The 19,177-nt window shown below is 39.1% G+C and overlaps 1 protein-coding gene across 4 annotated transcripts in view; it reads right to left on the bottom strand.

Annotated features, from left to right (window-relative positions):
* LOC145985110 (HEAT repeat-containing protein 5B) overlaps nt 1-18,526 on the bottom strand; it is a 164,536-nt gene extending 146,010 nt beyond the window's left edge. For all 4 annotated transcript variants that reach the window (XM_083118720.1, XM_083118721.1, XM_083118722.1 and 1 more), the window contains exons 1-2: nt 18,349-18,526; nt 16,870-16,932 (exon numbers count right to left, since the gene is read on the bottom strand). In XM_083118720.1, coding sequence (XP_082974846.1) covers nt 16,870-16,895 — 26 coding nt within the window. In that variant the 5' untranslated portion in view covers nt 16,896-16,932; nt 18,349-18,526. The remainder of the gene's footprint in view (nt 1-16,869; nt 16,933-18,348) is intronic.
* Between the last annotated feature and the right edge of the window lie 651 nt (nt 18,527-19,177).

The raw sequence follows: 19,177 nt of genomic DNA, 5'->3' as shown, positions 1-19,177 counted from the left end.
GATCCGAACCACTGTGTGCCTCCACCGGGTATCGAACCCGGGACCCCTTGATTACAAGGCGACGATGTTACCACTGCGCCATCGGGGAGGCCTAACCGCCTATAGATAGGGCAATTTTGCGTATTGTACCGGTAACTGTGGGCCTCCCTGATGGCTGTGGCCTTGTAATCAAGGGGTCCCAGGTTCGATACCCGGTGAAGTGATTCGGATTCCACTTTAAACTGTAAGTCCAGTCCCGATCAGACTACCTGTGCACAAAATCAGATTAAAGAATTTTCAATTTCAAATTCGGGACAGTACTCTCTTGGAGTGGAGACCGACTTAAGAAACACTACGAAGTGGAATGGTTACAATAATGAAAGCAAAACTAAACAACTTTTCGACCGGTTGAAGTATGTACTTTACCAACATACCCTTACATGTACATACGAGGGGAAAAAATAGAATAGTGGCCGAATTATCACAAAAAGGAACCATAATAGGTGCTTTATCACGTTTGAAGAACGAACGCGACATTGACAGAATTCATTTTGTTACTTATCATACGTGCACGATAAGATGTTGGTGGTTCGCAACACTGCCTATCGAATACACCACCAGCCGCGCATGTGCAGGGGCCATCATCTCCCTGGACCCAGAATCCCGCGATACTTACCGCTTCCTTTCCTCTTCTGGAGAAACGGAGAGAAAATGTCTTTATGAGCGTGGGAGATGGGAAGCTAAGGCCTGTCTTACACGGAAAAAAATTCCTTTGGCATTTCCATTAACGAAAATGCTACATAAATATATAGAAAGTTTCCTATTTAAATTTCTAGTTATTTTATGTTGCTAGGTTCATCATGGCGAGAAAATATATTCCCATTTCTCCTATTGGTTTATCAGCACAAGATAAGATGATTTATGAGCAATACTAGGAATTTCAGGCACTAAAATTCATTGTAAGTTCTAGTCGTCAAAGGGAGGGAGGGCACACCTCTTCGTGCTCTCTGAATCAGCTTGTAGGAAAACAGAAATAAAAGAAAAAGACACAAAACGCACTTTTCAGAATTGGAACATTATACCAGCGTATTTTCCTTCTAATTATGACTCTTCGATTCTTTGTTACATATTTTTCTTAACCAAAAGTAGCATTCTGGAAAACGTTTAACGTTGTTTATTAACAACATTTATTAATTTATAGAATTTTCTCTGAGGAGTAAACTGATAATGTTAAGCATTAAAAAAATATCTCAACGGATGATGCTTTATAATGCAGAATGCGGTGAATTGCGTGACTTTTGAAACACTCTGTAGTGCCCTGAAAGCCTACGAACTTATCAGGGGTTACGGTAATATATGGACTATTTATGACCTGGTGGCCATTTTGAGCTCGCCTCATTTAGTCAAAAGAGAAATACCATGCGTTCGTTTTGACTCCTGGTCGAGATAGCATGTGACTGCAGAACGGCGCGGATGCTGGCAGTTTGAGGCCCGTAGCCAGGCAGGGGCCGCCAGCCCCCTTGACATTAGGTAAAACTATTTTGTATTCTAATTTGTTTGAAGTGAAGAGTGAAAATGTAGTCAGAATATATTATTTTGTTCACAACTTCGTTCGTTCCATCTTATTTATGAGCAGAAGTCTAAGATTCTCTACGCTTTAGAAAGTTTCTTCATAGGGAGCCATCTTGATCTGTACTAGTGTTGCCCACGAGACGAGACGAGACTTTGGTCTGTCTCGTCCCGTCTCGTGAAAATGCCGTCTCGTCTCGAAAATATACGTTTGTCTCGTCCCGTGTCTCGTCTCGTAAAAGTAATGCAGGATATTATGCCAACAAAAGTTAAAACAGGAAGACATCACAAAATATTATTCCCGAAAGTGGGTAAAACTTTAAAATATTTTGTTCATTGTATAGTGAGAATAAATAAGGTTCGTTAACCATAAGGACATTATTCTAATATATAAAAATGGATGTATTGTGTGTATGTTTGTTCCGGCATAACTCTCGAACGCCTGGAGTAATTTCAACCAAACTTGGTAAGCGTATCACTTGAAATCTCGAAAGAAATACTGTGGGGGTAAGACAGCCCTGGGGGTGGGGGTAAGACAGCCCTGGGGGTGGGGGTAAGACAGCCCTGGGGGTGGGGGTGGGGAGGGGGTGACATGTAAAAATAATCCAAAACGACCGATATTAGTGTGGAATCAATAGTTTTCGGGTCGCTATGATGAATAGTGACACTCCCAATGCCGTTCAACTCCAAGACACCCCTGGCACCCCTAGGGGTGGGTGTGCGAAGGAGGTGACATGTAAAACGACCGATATTAGTGTGGAATTCATAGTTTTCGGGGTCGCTAAGATGAATAGTGACTCCCAATGTCGTTCAACTCCAAGACAACCCTGGCACCCCTAGGGGTGGGGTGGGAAGGGGGTGACATGAAAAAAAACGACCGACATTAGTGTGGAATCAATAGTTTTTGGGGTCGCTAAGATGAATAGTGACACTCCCAATGGCGTTCAACTCCAAGACACCTCTGGCACACCTAGGAGTGGGGGTGGGAACTCCAAGACAGCTCTGGCACCCCTAGGGGTGGGGGTGGGAAGGGGGTGAAATGTAAAACGACCGATATTAGTATGGAATCCATAGTTTTCGGGGTCGCTAAGATGATTAGTGACACTCCCAATGCCGTTCAACTCCAAGACACCTCTGGCACCCCTAGGGGTGGGGATGGGAAGGGGTTTACATGTAAAACGACCGATATTAGCGTGGAATCCATAGTTTTTGGGGTCGCTAAAATTAATAGTGACACTCCCAATGCCGTTCATTTTACACTATTAGAATTCAATGTTTTTTTTGTTTAATAGATGATTGGGATAAATAAATACCCGAGCAACGACGGGCAATCAGCTAGTATTTAATATAATGTTTGTTAATTACCAATAGGTAGAGAATGAAACCTACTTTGTTGTTTTTCTGCCTTCAATCAAGTATTTTATCGATCGTACACTAAGGGAGCTTTCACCGAAGCGACAGGCGACAAGCCGCATGGGGAGTTTGCACCGAAGTTACGATCAACACGAGCCCCTTCCGTACATAGGCAAATATTCACCCCTTAGTATGCACTACCAACTAACAGACCGAGGCTACACTAGGCACGATATTAAGTTTCAGCGATAAAGAACACGAACACCTTGTCGTGTTACTTCGGTTCGGGAGGTCACGAGGGTTCGTTTCCAAGCGGTTGCTTGTCGCTTCTCGCCTGTCGCGTGTCCCTTTGGTCTGCAAGCTCCCTTGACGGAGCGTTCGGAACGAAGTGACAAGCGACATGGTAGGGTATTTCACACGTGACACAGGCAACTTCAGTTTATTAGCAAGCATTCACAGTCCGAGGCAACATGACGCACGGTATTCAGAAAACCGTCTAATCCGTTCAACACGCAAGCGACAATCGACCTCGAACAGTTTGTTGCGTCGCTTCGGTTGCAAGGTTTCATGTAAGGGAGAGTTCAAACCCAAGTCACGCGACACATGCTGCTTGGGAACTAACCCATCAACAGCAGTGTTGCCCACCGTGGCGGCATGAGACGCCGTGCAAGCCTGCGTTCAATCGGTGGAATCCTCAAGCAACACAAGCTCCTTTAGTCTCTAAGCATGCTTTCCCCACGCATGCGCTACCAACGGACAGAGGCGACACGATGCACTACATTAGAAAACGGTCAAGTCGGAGCGACACGAAAGCGACAAGCGACACGTCCCGCTCGTCATGTCGCTTCGGTTCTGAAGGTTGTATTTATTACTGAGGGTTCATTTCCAAGTGGCAGGCGTCGCTTCTTGCCTCTTGTATGTCGCTTTTTACTCCTTTGACTTCAGGCAATATAGATTATTTACGTCAACGCAGAGTATCTAACTATATTGGCCTATTACCAGGTTTTTGGTGCGAAATCTTTAGAGTTTGCAACCAGTACTGAGGATGGAGCAGATTTTGAGAAGAGGGGTCGCAATGAATGAACTGTTTGTGCTGGCGAGAATTTTATGACGATTATCCCCAATAAGGCTGGAAGAGGACCTACACTAAACAATGGCAGTGGCTACCTCCACATCGTTTGGCGCAAGGATGAATGGAGGGAAGCCCTTGGGGTAGCAGTTGTTGAGGAAATTTCAGGATTTTTCACGTAAAGATAACTGCAACACGAGGGTATAGTTATGGGCATCGTGTGGCGAATTACGTTTTGCAAGGGGGAATCTTACAGAAATAACTCGAAAGAGCTTGCTAAAGAATCGAAGAAATGTTGGAACATCCAGAAATATGGAGAAATAAGAGAATGCTTAACCGACGGAAGAAATTAATTAGAAATGAGATGTTGATATGGGCAGTGATAAAAAATACCTTTTCCCAGCGACACGTGCAGCTGGTAGTGCTACTTAGGTTCGGAAATTGACATACGTTGTTACTTTGGTCTCGTCACTTCTTACTTCGGTCTGACCTATGCGACAAACAACACGCGACAGGCGAAAAGCGAGAAGTTTCGCTTGCGAACGAACCAACAGTAATAAATGCAATTCTTCGTGCCGAAGCGCCGCGACAAGCGGGAGAGGATAACGATCACCCAGGGAAGTTATGCCAGAAATTGATTACATTTCCTCACAGAATTCAGGTGTTTTCTTGCTCCAATTTTAGTTTCCATGTCTTCCCTTTTTGCCGAATACAGTTTCGCCCAATTACCCAGAGGCACATTATATCATATTTCCCATCCAAGTAAAACTTTCGGCGAATGGGGAATTCCCGTTTCGCCCATCATTTTGAAGGGAGGGATTTCTCCCTCCGCTGGGAAATTTCATGTTTAAACAGACAGAATGCTTAATAAAAAGTTAAAAGGTGAAAGATACCTTGAGAAAATGATTACTGACCGCAAGGGGGTTTGGATGGGGAAATATTGCAATTAGCAAAGGAGGTTACATGTCAAAAATCACATCACTTCCTTCCATGAGAAGACTACAAAAATTGCTATAGGTCCGTTCCTTAGATGGCACGACTTTATGTGGAATATTCCTTATTCCTTGTGCGGGAATAATCGTGTTGTGAAGATAACAACTATTGTATGTCTCACTTAACTGTTCAGTGTGGTATTTAAGAAATTTCCAGTGAGGGGAAATTCTACTGACTGTCTAGGGACAGCATGAGATAATGACTTTATGCCATATAACATTTCCCCCCACGGATAAAATTTATGAAGCAGAGGGGCGATACAAGTACCCCTACAAATACCACCCTGCGCGTTATAGCAGTTTTTTTTACTTTAAAGGCGTTAAATATACTTAAGCTGTTTTAAGGATAAACAAATAAATTTCGTTTCTATGGAAAAGCAAACAAAGCCCGCAATTTTCGTAGTTTTCGTAAGGTTTACAATATTTTTCATAAATTTTCCATTCAAAGAAATTATCAAGAATACTTCTCTCTCACAATATTTTTATACAGATAGATATCTGAATCGGTATTTTAGCAAAGTACTTCTAACTGGAGTACTATTACAGCTTAAAATTACTAAGCTTGAATACATTGAAAAATGGAAGTAATACTGGATTTCGGAAGAGTATAAAACTAAATAAGATAGCATTTTTTAATGTAATAGACGCTGATTTGGGTTTCCAAGGAATAGCCTTTACTTCGAGTAAATAAATATTCGCAACTGATTAATTATTTTGTTTGTATTTTTTTCGAGACTTTCGAGACGAGACGAGACTTTTCACGAGCTGTCTCGTCCCGTCCCGTGTATTGTCTCGAAGACGAGACGAGACAGGTGGCCAGTCTCGTCTCGTCTTGAAATTTGAAATGCTTGTCCCGTCTCGTGGGCAACACTAAATCTGTACCTTCCCTGCCCCTGTTGCAGCCTCTAGTTTGACAGAAATCTGTGACTGACTTTAACGTCGTCATCCACATCTGCGTCAAATGTCAACAGATCCCAAGTTTTGGGAACGAAAGGGAGTTATATTGCTTCGGCCGGGGGTGGAATGTACGGTACGCACTATGATCGACAAAAATATTGTACATTTGAACAGGTATGATATAAATATCATTATCATCAAAAATAGCATGGAGTATGTACAGGGTGACAATTAATGAACTATATGAAAGAAAACCGTCATAATTTCTGAACGGTTCGCGTGACGACGTCCAAACTGCGTGGCTGGCCACAGGGCATGATGGAAATTCGTATGCGCATGCAACGTGTTGATGTCGGCCATTTGCAAGCAAAATTGGCGCATTTGGGGGACTGAGAATCCGCATTTCGCAATCGAGAAGTCTCTCCACCCTCAACGGGTGACGGTGTGGTGTGCAATGTCCAGTCATGGAATAATCGGTGCGATATTCCTTGACGGCACGGTGACTAGTGCACGATACGTGACGGTTTTGGAAAATTATTTCATACCCATTATCCAAAGTGACCCTGATTTCGACAAGATGTGGCTCATGCAAGACGGAGCTCGACCCCATCGGACCATGAGAGTGTTTGACGTCCTGGAGGAGTATTTTGGGGACCGCATTCTGGCTCTGGGACACCCAGAGGCCACTGGAAGGGGACTCGCTTGGCCGCCATATTCCCCGGATCTGAACACACGTGACTCATTTTAGTGGGGCTATGTTAAGGACAAGGTGTACAGAAATAACTCCAAAACCATTGCCGAGCTGAAAACTGCCATTCAGGACGTCATCGACAGCATCGATGTTTCGACACTTCAGCGGGTCATGCAGAATTTTGCTGTTCGTCTACGCCACGTCATCGCCAGAGATGGCAGACATATCGAACATGTCATAACCTAAATCCGAATGTCTGTAGTGCCGTTTACATGTGCAATACAGTTTGTGTACTACGTGGTTTGTCACTAATTTCCGTTTTATTTCATATAGTTCATTAATTGTCACCCTGTATTAAGGGATGAGGTCATTAGCACTTCAAGAAATGTTTTAGAAGATAGGCTATAGAAAAAAAAACTGTAGTATTTGTATGATATTTCTAAATTTTATATTTTAAATTAACTTAATGACCCCCGACACACACAATTTATCTTCATTTAATACAGTTAAACTTTTGAAAAATGGATTTGGTTTACAAAGCTCCCCCCCCCCCCCGATAACCCGTGAGCCCCTTGGAGATCAGTTCTAGCTACGGGCCTGGTTTCGACCCGCTTATTTTTACGCACATATCTTTAGCATGCAGAAAATTGTATTTACTTACTGTGTTGTAAGAGTTGTTCAAAGTGATGGCCAACTGCATTCACACATTCCAGGCATATTTTTATCAAATTTTGATCATTACTTTTAGAAATTAGTAACTCACTTACTTCTTGAGGTAATGAGTAACGAAATTAATGTTTACTTTTACGCTAATTTTTCTATACGTTTCAACATTATTGAACAAAATCGTGGCTTGCTTAAAAGTATATTATTAGAAATAAAATGTTAATCTTCACAAATACAGGGTACAGCAAAAAAAAGGGGGGATAGGAATTTGATAGATTGATTTGGTGTTTTAAGTCAACCTTATGCACAGTAAAGCTAATCGGGAGGGGTGGGCAGGATTTGAAAGAGCCAGTGTGATGTAAGGAAAGGAGTAATTTATTGTAAAATAACTCGTTCACAGACAAAAGACATGCAATTTACTACAGTATAATGAAAATGAAATCTCACTTTTTTGAAGACACTTTCAGCTTGATAAGACATGTCACAATTGATAGCCGAAGACTTTGGAGCATTACATTGTGGACTTCCTGCAGTCGCACAGGTGTCCACTGTCATCTTGGACGACCGGTTTCTTGTTATGCCTACTTGATCCAGCAGCAAGGAACTGTTCCACCCACCTTACGATCGTCCGATGTGTGTTTCAAAACGTTTTAATTACCCCGGAAGAGCCTTTGGACACTAACAACCCACGGCGAATGCACGGTGTACTGCCGACCACTGTGCCTTGTGTATTAATGATACACCCACTTCAACCTAACCCACGGCAGTTTCTCACCTACACATGCAACACCCCAAATTTCGTAAAACACGTGATAAAATGTTACCATGTAGCAAGCCTTAATGCAACAACCTCTGAATTGTATGTTATATAGGCCTCCGTTTATACCTGCATTTACATTCATGTTTGGACCCAGTCAAGTGTTATTAATAAAATTTTGTATAGTTGTTACGATGGTTCCAAACTCATCCACTCTGATTTACACTGACTGGACTAACTGGCAGATTTGTTTTATAATCTGAATACAATAATATGTGTCATAAATAGGCAGAGGTTTTATAGTGGCCTATTTCACACTTAACTGCTTTTAAAATGTTTAATGAACAAAAATCTGTGGTTGTTTATTAATTTTAGTGCCTATTTTGATTTTTCTATGCTTTTTCGCCTGTTTTTAGTGTCTATCAATCATCATCCTGTTTCGGGGTTCCCATTAACTCTAAATGGGGCATTCCAGCGTTACGTGTGTCACATTTCACACACAAAATTTAAGGTTCTAGACATGCGATTGGATTAAAATATTCATACATGAACTGATTTCATACAATTACAAAGTACTTTGTGGTGTCTCCTAACAAATGAAAAAGAAAATTGAGTATGATGGCATAGGTTGAATGCACGAAAAACATTAACAAAAGTGTGTTATGTGCGTAAGACTTTAAAAATGTAGCCCTGGACTTCAATTGTCTGTGACGCATAGTAGCATAATGATAATTTTTTTGGTGAAATGTACAAATTATATGCATTCACAAACATTTAAGCCTTAATGCAATTAAAAACAATAATAATTTCCATATTAATTCATTTTGTTAATTACATGGAGTACGACAAATTTTCGTGGAATGCCTCAAATGCATTTTCCCTGAGTTTTCCAGAATCCTCAAATATTTTCCAGAGTACTCCATGCGCAGTGCATTACTATTTTAAATTTATCTTACAACTGCCTCCTCCATTTCCCTCATAGTCATACCATCCTCACATTTTATAGTATTATTTTAGATGAGACAGTTTAATCCAATTGGCCAATATCGGTGATATTACCAATCAAGTATATTTATACATGAAACATATAATTCATGTGTCATGCTCTTGTAAAATATGTAGTTTGCTTTTCAAATTCAAAACCAATTGCAATGGACAGGACCAGACCTACTGTCGGATTAAAAATTATAGATACTCGAGTTTAGACTCCAATTAAAAATTTACCAGTAGACCTACATATAAACGAGTTACATCAAAATTTAGCTTATTCAATTCTGCGTTAATCTATGCTAACCAAATTGTTATTCGAGTATGCCATTTTCTATTGTCCTGAGAACAAAAAAGGGCCGGATTTTTGGAGGTTTGCAAACGATCGCTCTCTTTGACATCCTATAAATCAAAAACGGGTTGTCCGATCGTGATGAAATTTTAGTAGGGTGCAGGCAGAAAGGTTCTAAACACAATTCTTAATTTTCAGATTTTTAAAATTTGTCAAAAACCAGTTCTTTTTAATTTTGCGAAACAACTTTTTCTTATTGTAGATTAGGCACACACAGATGTACGTACTACGTACAAATTTTCAGCGAAAAATGCAGGCTCGACCAGCAGAATTTTACAAATGGACACAAAATCAATTAATCTGTACTGCAAAATCACTGAAATCATCAAAGTAGCTTGTGTACAGCAAATTACTGAAGTTGAAATTATTATCAAGATGAAGATTATATTCTAGACCTTGTTGGGATTCGTTGATCTGTTAGATGATTTTCCCTGAGATTTCTAGGCTTTCCAGATGTGAGGGAACCCTGTGGTTATAATTAGGGAAAGGAACTTCAGGTAAATAAATGTTTTTTCTGCGATAAGATAGAGACCCTCATTTTTGCCAAAATTCTGATCATAGCCTTATATGTCAACACAGCAAATTTTATTTTACATAAAAACACATATTTTCCAGTTTTCCGTATGTAAATACATATTTTGCAAATTTTCATTTTAAATGCATAAAATCGCTCATTGACTTCATCTACCTCGAAATCCTCGAAGGAAAAATGTTTATTCTCCGCACCTCTTTCATATCGAGAGTGTTAGGTTTGTTTTGTCTTTAAGCACCCTCGCTGGCAGACTTCTGGCACCTCGCCTACGATCCTATTGGGAGAAAATAGCTGTAAGTAGCTGGGGCTGGCTACACGTATCGATAGCAAGGCTTTTTAATGAAGCAATTCAGCTATTGTGGCCGGAAGGCATAAAATTTGACAATGTTCTTCTCTTGACAGATGCTGCAGCTTACATGCAGTAGGCCTTGCTGTTAGCTACCCCAAAATGGTGCACGTTACATGTGTGGCTCATGCGTTGCATAGAATATGTGAAAAGATAAGAGCTCTTTATCCCAATGTCGATGAACTGGTTTCAAATGGGAAGAAAGTTTTTATCAAGTCGCCTAGAAGAATAGACATTTCTAAACAAAAATGTCCTGAAGTTCCCCTTCCCCCTACACCTGTAGTTACGCGATAGGGCACTTGGTTGGATGCAGATGTTATGCCCAGAACTTTGAAAAAATTGTATCTGTTGTAAATGATCTCGACAAAGAAGAATTCTGCAAGAACTGTTGATGGAGCCCTCCTTAAAAGTCGAATTGGCATACATCTCAAGAAACCTGTCCTTTCTCTCCAATTCCATACAAAAGCTTGAATCGTCCGCGTATAGTAGAAACGAAACTGAAAGAATTCACTGGATCTAACGCACGAGTGCAAATGTCTAAATGTACAGAATTTTTTGGGAAAAAACAAGGTTTTCAAACTTTGTGCCAAATTGCACGTGTTTTGGAAAGTGAAGTAGAGGAAGAGGAAGCTTTGGAAAACTTCAGCGTTAGTGACATTTCGTGCTTCAAATATGCAAGAATTGTTTCTTGTGACGTGGAGCTATCTTTCTCACAATATAAGATGCTTTTTAGAGATAATCGTGACAGATTTACAATGGAGAATTTGGAAACAAACTATGGTGATCCACTGCAACTCTTCCAAAAAATAGCTCACTAAGAGGTAATCATTTAGAAACTGATTTCAGGTGTTTAAAATGCATGTTATAGTTTGTTTTTGTTACCAAATGTTTTTATTTTTGTCACATATTTTCATGTCCTGAAGTTCCCCTTCCCCCTACACCTGTAGTTACGCGATAGGGCACTTGGTTGGATGCAGATGTTATGCCCAGAACTTTGCAAAAATTGTATCTGTTGTAAATGATCTCGACAAAGAAGAATTCTGCAAGAACTGTTGATGGAGCCCTCCTTAAAAGTCGAATTGGCATACATCTCAAGAAACCTGTCCTTTCTCTCCAATTCCATACAAAAGCTTGAATCGTCCGCGTATAGTAGAAACGAAACTGAAAGAATTCACTGGATCTAACGCACGAGTGCAAATGTCTAAATGTACAGAATTTTTTGGGAAAAAACAAGGTTTTCAAACTTTGTGCCAAATTGCACGTGTTTTGGAAAGTGAAGTAGAGGAAGAGGAAGCTTTGGAAAACTTCAGCGTTAGTGACATTTCGTGCTTCAAATATGCAAGAATTGTTTCTTGTGACGTGGAGCTATCTTTCTCACAATATAAGATGCTTTTTAGAGATAATCGTGACAGATTTACAATGGAGAATTTGGAAACAAACTATGGTGATCCACTGCAACTCTTCCAAAAAATAGCTCACTAAGAGGTAATCATTTAGAAACTGATTTCAGGTGTTTAAAATGCATGTTATAGTTTGTTTTTGTTACCAAATGTTTTTATTTTTGTCACATATTTTCCTGTTTTTATCACATATTTTCAACATTTATGACACATAAAAAATAAATATTTCTGAGTTTTTTAGCACATAAAGTTCCGTTCCCTAGTTATAATCCTCCCTTACTGTCCCAATAACGCGACCACAGATAGTGGAAATAATATAGGACACTGAAAAATATCATATTGGAGATGTAACAAATTTCTATGGAATATTTTTGTAACAGTCAGTAATTAAGTGGTGAGAATTCCTTACGTGTATAATCATGAAACATTTTGCTTTCTTAAGAGTGGGGATTTTACTCCTAAACTAAAATATAATAACCAGGAAATTACTAGGTGTGTTCTAGTCCAAAGGCCTATATAAGTGGCAGCACTGCAGATTTGCACACATGAAAGAATCAATTCATGGATGCATTCCATGTCATTCACCATCCAAGTTGACATTATTCTCTGTCACAAATCGATTTTGATATCTATGTGCCAGTAGCAGTTGCTGCCTATTCACGTACTTGCACACCCAAATAAATGTGTAATGTAATTAATTTTTATTATATTTATTCATTGAATGCCATTTCTTCAAAACATCAAATGATTCCGGGCCACATCACGTTCCATTTACTTTCTTACGTCAGCTTTTCTACCTGAGTAACGCACGTTGAATGTGCATGAACCAAATTGGGAAGTGCACACGGGTGCATACTGAAGTGGCACTGTGTTTGACATCGGGTACAAAAAGCAGAAAGGCTCTTCTCATGGCTTCGATCAGTGGGCTCTTGGACTCGCTTCGCACCAAGAATTGAGACATAGTACCTACGGGCATGTGCTATTCCCTCTTCGTCATGTAGTGTTGCAATCTTTCCATTCCTTGCCATGTGATGGGATCGAGAACAACCCATGCATCATTGCAAATTGAGGGATTTTATTGTTTTTTGTTTTCAGAAAGTGAAAGTTTGATCTCTCTAACCTCACGCGGTTCCGAGCATAAAATTGAAATCCGAATGAGGGAAGGGCGGGAAAGGAAGGGGAGAGGATGTGACAGGCATATTCAACGATGCAAGGACAGATGCGATGAGTGCAATACGTTGATACAGGTGCTCGAAAAATAGTTTTAAAAAATGTCAGCGGTTTGAATAAAAAACATTCACAATGTCCTACGAATTGGTGCCATTTAGATGCTCTGACTTGTATTTGGAAGTTCAACGAAAATTTTAAATAATCAGAGTTTAATCTTGTATTTTTGTCACAGAAAAGTCAATCCAGTTTGTTATTCAGTGCATATGAGAATCTGTAACTTGTACTATTATGTCACAGATTTGACAATTTTTGTAAAGGTGCTGGCAAGAACTAGTTGCGTTTGATTAGGGTTTCGAGGATACTCATGACAATGACTAAAGTGAATAAGTACATTAAAAATGGTAATTCACTTAGGCATATGATGTGGCTTCTGATGGGGCACATTTACATTGAAGAAAAGATAATATACATTATTAAAACATGGTAATTACAGAAAATAGTGGCGATACTATCATCACTTACAAATTAGCAATTTATCGGTATAGCGTTGCGAGTGCTTTTGTCAGGTTGTCGAATGCTGATTTTTTTAGAGGTCACGAAAGAGGCCAAACAACACATCTTCTCTCGTGATTAATTAAATAAATTACTGGGTATTTCAAATTTGTAATAAACCTTATTTTTATAATTTTTTTTATGAAATATAGCTCTGCTATCGCCTCATTATCAGTGACAGGTAAGTCATAACTTGGATTGCTAATACGATTAGCAGAAAGGGACAGGGGTAATAACACTCCTTCTGAATGCGAGGCCCATCCATAGACCCAGACCACCAGCCGCCACTGCTATGTGCACTAATTTGGAATCATTTGGTGCAAAATAATTTGTAACCACACACTTCATGCAATGGGTGATGAATTCCAGTGGGGTTACACTTCTTTTGTCCTCCCACAAAAATGTTCCGCTTTTGAATTTGAATGCTACTTGCAGTGAACCTGAGAGCATTCACACCACTTTTAACAGATGAACTGTTCCTGGCACAGTAGAAAATACTGATGTAACTGTGAAAAAGATGTGTAACCGAAGTTAATAACTTTCATCCAGAGTTGAGAATTAACATGTTACGTTTCAGTACTTGCATTAGCAACACATTACATTTTTGATACTTTCATTAGTTAAAAATATAAATACATTAGATAGTATTAAAGATTCACAACTTAGTGAGTGAGTATAAATTTATCCAAACGACGTTTCGGACGTCAATATTTCCTCCTTCTTCAGGTCCACATTAATATCTAGACACCAAACATGGTGTTACGTAAAAAAGTGTTAAAATAGGAATATAGGTTGAAGGCAAGGGTAAAAAACACTTATAAAAGTTTCCAGCTTTAACAAAGTAAAAGTTCCTGTGTTCTTATCAAGCCCATATTAAAAAACTAAAAGGTTAAAAACAGGTCTCCTGCAGTTGCCTAAGAACCCCTTTCAGACATTGAGGCAAAGCGTGTGGGTAACGGTCGTCGCGCTCAGAGTAAAAGATTACCTCCCCTCCATGGGACTGATTCCCCTCAACTTTTACGTCACCAATCCAATGAAAATTCACATTCTTCCCCTGCAGCTCTAGAAACTTCGGCGGTGATATGAAAACCCAACTCGGCATAATCCATACCGGCTTTATCCCATTTTTTCAGGAAATAGATCCACCCATCTTCTAAATTGCAGTCGTTTCTATTGAGCTTATTATCATTACCGGTGCATATATGTGCAGCTTCATATACATTCCTGTCCAATTTATTATTACTTTTCCTAATAACTTCAATTTTTACGATTCCATGTTTACTTTCAATAATGTGTTCGGTGAGACCAGTTTTAGGAACCCCTTCCTTAGTATCTTTATCATGGTCACCCCATCGGATTCGCATGCTCCTACCAGTTTGTCCAACATATTCTCTCCCGCATTCGCACACAATTTGGTAAACACCTTTTTGCCCTTCCAGGTCTTCTTTGTCCCCCTCCTCCTTTCTTATATCCCGTAAAATGCTTTTCAATGTTACGGGGGGCTTTCACCCCACATTTAACCCCGTATCCTTTACTCACTTTTCTAATTTTTCCGAAATTCCTTTACGATATGGAATACCGACATAGCAAATTCCATAGTCTTGTACTTCTTTTTCAATTCCCCCTTTGGCATTATTAGTAAGTTCGTTTCGAACAACTCTCTTAGCTTTCCTAGTAATTCTATTCATCTCAAAGATCAAAAACCCATTCTTCAAGCCCACTCCCATTATCCATGCTATTTCTTTCTCCTTCTCCTCTTTATAGTTACACAATCTTTCGGATCTAATAAAGAAATTGAGATAAACGTTGGATTTGACTCTACATGAATGTTCGGATTTCTTGTTTATATATAGATCACTAGTTAGTTTACGGTATGATTTAACAATATGGGGAGTTTATTCGATTGCTTTCAAATTCGAGATACTCACTAACTTTGGCCTCCTAATGATGAATCTCAAGTTGAAATTTGGCGCTGTCGTATAGAAATTGCAAAATTATGTGCAATTATTAACGGTATGATTGCCGATACACTACTGTGGTAGCCATATTTGATGATGTGAACAATTGAAGATTGGTACTCGTTACGCTGTGTACTACTGCGTTGCGACATTGTTAATTCGTCACTTGGAGATCATTGATCGTGGAAGAATGGAGGAGGGAAGGAGTGAAAAGATCGTTAATGTGGTGCAATTATTTACAATGACAATGAGGATATGGAGGGAGAAGAGGTTGTCAAATGCGGCTTCGAATAGAGGTAAGTTTGACAACGGTGCGGTTCCTAGAGTGTTGTGCTGAAAGTTATACCAGTTGCATGGAGCGTTCATTTGTATGTGAGTAAATGGCATGTTGGAAAGTGTTGATTGTATGTTTGTTGAACGAATCATTGACAGTAAGGATAGGTTACGTTAATTTTCAGTAACGGAAATATCTCCAATTTGTTTCAAATTCAGTATACTTACTATTTTTGGTATCGTAATCATCAATGTGGAGTTGAAATTTGGGTGTGGATTGTATGTTTGTTCAAAGAATCATTGACGGAAAGGTTAGGTTACGTTAATTTTCAATAACGGAAATATCTCCAATTTGTTTCAAATTTGGTATACTTATTAATTTTGGTCTTGTAATCCTGAATTTGCAGTTTCAATTTGGTGCTCATTTGGGGGCAGGTGACTCCGGCCAATTTCTAACATGCCCTTAAAAAGGGACTCTATAGTGAAAGCCGGGTAGCCGGAGCGTAGTGGAGGCGGGGCCATGGTAGGTCAATTACCCCAGGGGCAGAGCCCGGAATCCGTGGGAAATTTGGACTCAAAAATTTAAAATGGCAATATATTTACATTAAACGGCTATACATTCATAAATACTTCTTTCCACGCTCCAGATTATTGTTCAGGGGTGTATATATTGTTTTTTTGGTATTTGAAACAGAAAATTTTCCGATAAATAATGAGCAATTGTGGCGATCGCAGACCACTTAATTTCGGTTATTTTGCAATTTGTACGCGTGACCGCCAAATTTTAACTGCAGATTCGTGATGAGGAGGGCAAAATTAGTGAGTCTGTCAAATTTGAAGCAAAATGGAGAAACTCCCGGTATTGTAAAATCGCTACTACTTTACTTATGGTAACTTCAGAACCGGAGCAATTATTTCCCAGGTTAAAACATTTTGGGTTGTGTTCATTTAAACTTATGCATGTAAAGATGCATTGGCAAAACATGTACTACAGAGGATAGACATGATACTTGTGTAAATAAATATCACTAACGTATGACAAAGTAATGGTAATGTATTAATTCTGTAAGCACAAATGGTACATGTAACATGTTACTTTCTTTTTTAGAAATTTACACAACTCTGTTTCATCAAAATGCCTCCTTTTGACAAAAAGATATGTGTGAGTGCAACAAGTTCTTGACCGACTCATAGCAGTGATCTGAATCCAGATTATGCCCCAATCAAATCAGTTCACTATACACTTTTTCCAAAAGTGAAGCCCTACTTAGAAATTAAAAACTTCCACAAAATTGTAACAATACGTAATGGAATTAGGCTACTTACATATGTTGTGGTATGCATGTGTTCATGGACTATTTTGATTGAATTCCCTCAATGAAGGATAACCTGAAATAGAGTTTTTAAAAAAAAACATTGTTAGAGTTCATACATTTATAAACGTATCTTATTGTTTTTGGCACGCGGTAATACGTTATAAGCAAGTAATTGGTGATTTAATGAGGTCGCAGGGATGCATTGTAAGCGAATAATTAGAGATTTTATGAAGTATGATTATGACGTCATGCACGAGGAATGCCTACGTTGTTAGGTTTGGTTCTCTTAGCATAAATATTTGATTTGATTTAGTATATTTTACTTCGCGTTTTGTGCCTCTTGGCTAATTTGCGAAGATGGGGATGAGTGATGAAATTGATGAATGGACATTCACAAACAACCAAGCCCGACCGGGATTCGAACCCGGGACCCTTGGCGTCGCAGCGCGATGTGCTAACCACTCGGCCACAGGGTCGGGCACTTAGCATAAATATTGTTGAGGTTAACGCTGCGAGTGGAAAGTGTGCTAACAAACACATTGTCACATGATATTTGATATTTACGATTTCTTCAATGTAGAGAGCCTGCATGTACATTCGTGAGTTGCCAAGAACAAGAAATGTGTGAAGTGTAGCAGATGTTATTTTTAAATGTGTTTTTTTTCATGGTGATGGTAATTACGCGTTATCCTTCGATATCCGCTGTTGATTTTTTACGTGTATGATGAAAATTTCTTCAAATAAGTTGCGAAAGTGGTCTGGGATGCGAGGAATTGGAACTGCCGTGGTCACATTTGGAGGATAAATATCTCGCTTATTTGTGGTTTCCGCATGTGAAGATCACATTCAGGCACATTAAAACATCGAAATGTGCAGATTGGAAAGAAAAAAGTTGGAAGTTTTGAGGGGGTACGATCGGTCACCAGTCCCCTTCAGAGCCTTAGTGATGATTGATGACTTACTGTATTTTTGGGGTCATTTTTTTAAGTATGTGTTAACAGGAATAATTAGATATTAAACCATGTAAAACATGCCTGTGCACCACAATAAATTCGGAATTAAACGATCGAAACTCGTACCTTGCAATTAAACAAAAGGAACTTGTTAAAATTCGATGAAGTACTACAATCACAGCAGGATAATACAGAAAAGGTATTTGTGACGTTATTAAAGGTGTATGTACATGGAATTACTTGAAATATCAACATGAAGGCGTTGGTAAAATGGAAATTATATGAATAGTACATGCATTGCTCGAAATACAAATACGTTCTTGAAGGAAATTAAGGCCGAGTACACCCACACATTCGTTAAATTCAGACACTCTTTTTGAATTGGTACCTACCACCCGCTGAAATTATCAAGTGTAATTAACGACTGGATTTTGTAATAGGCATAGTATATGCATTGCTGAAAAATGTATAAATTACAGGAAGTTTACGTTACAGCCCTAAAACACTAAATACACCACTGACATTTCAGTACTTACCAATGAATCTAGGTGCATATAAATATTTTTAAGTATCACATAAATGTACTTGCACAATAATAATGCATTATATTCTGAAATAACTACATAAATATCACAAAGGCAATCTCTTTGCCACTTTTATAAGCATGAATTTTATTTTTCGTCTGCCAACTGAAATTTTTTTCCCACTGACACATTCACCACAGAATATACGCTAACGTATGATGTGAATCACCATCATTTCCTTTTCTTCTAACCATGTCCGTCGACGTCGACCATTATACTGTGGCTGTGTCCGAAAGCTGCAAGACCATACTTGAAGCGAACATACTTCGAGAGCATACTCACAGTGCGGTCTTGAAGCCTGGAAGCGGAAAGCTTTCGAACTGCACTTCGACTGCAGCGACAACACAAGTGAGGAATGCAACAAAAGTTGCTTCGAAACTAAAATTATCAAACATCGACTGTATGTGCCACTCTTGTTTTCCGTGAACAACACACACATGACTCGGCGTGCAGTTTATATAACACAGCACGTTATTAATTATAGAAATATGAAAGACATTTGATTAAAATTTCGGTAACCACCAAACGTCTCTAATTCCCTTATTTTCGTATTTTTCACATTGATACTTACATATTCTGCATTCGTAAGGATTCTTCTATTTCGCGTTCGTTTTTTGCAGGCAAATAATCTCAATTTTCGAAATATGGAGTATTTTTATTTTCTTCGCTTTTGCTTGCGTTACACGCGATATGGCGGAGAAATCTTGACTAGCGTAGTCCATGATCAGTGGTTATGCAGTGTTGCGACCTTCTTCATAGCAAAATATCTAGGTACTAGTAT

Source organism: Lepisma saccharinum, chromosome 3, assembly GCF_977018435.1.
Source record: "Lepisma saccharinum chromosome 3, izLepSacc3.1, whole genome shotgun sequence".
Taxonomy (NCBI): Eukaryota; Metazoa; Arthropoda; class Insecta; order Zygentoma; family Lepismatidae; genus Lepisma; species Lepisma saccharinum.
Note: the sequence above shows the minus strand (reverse complement) of the source record. Positions and strands in the feature narration are given on the sequence as shown.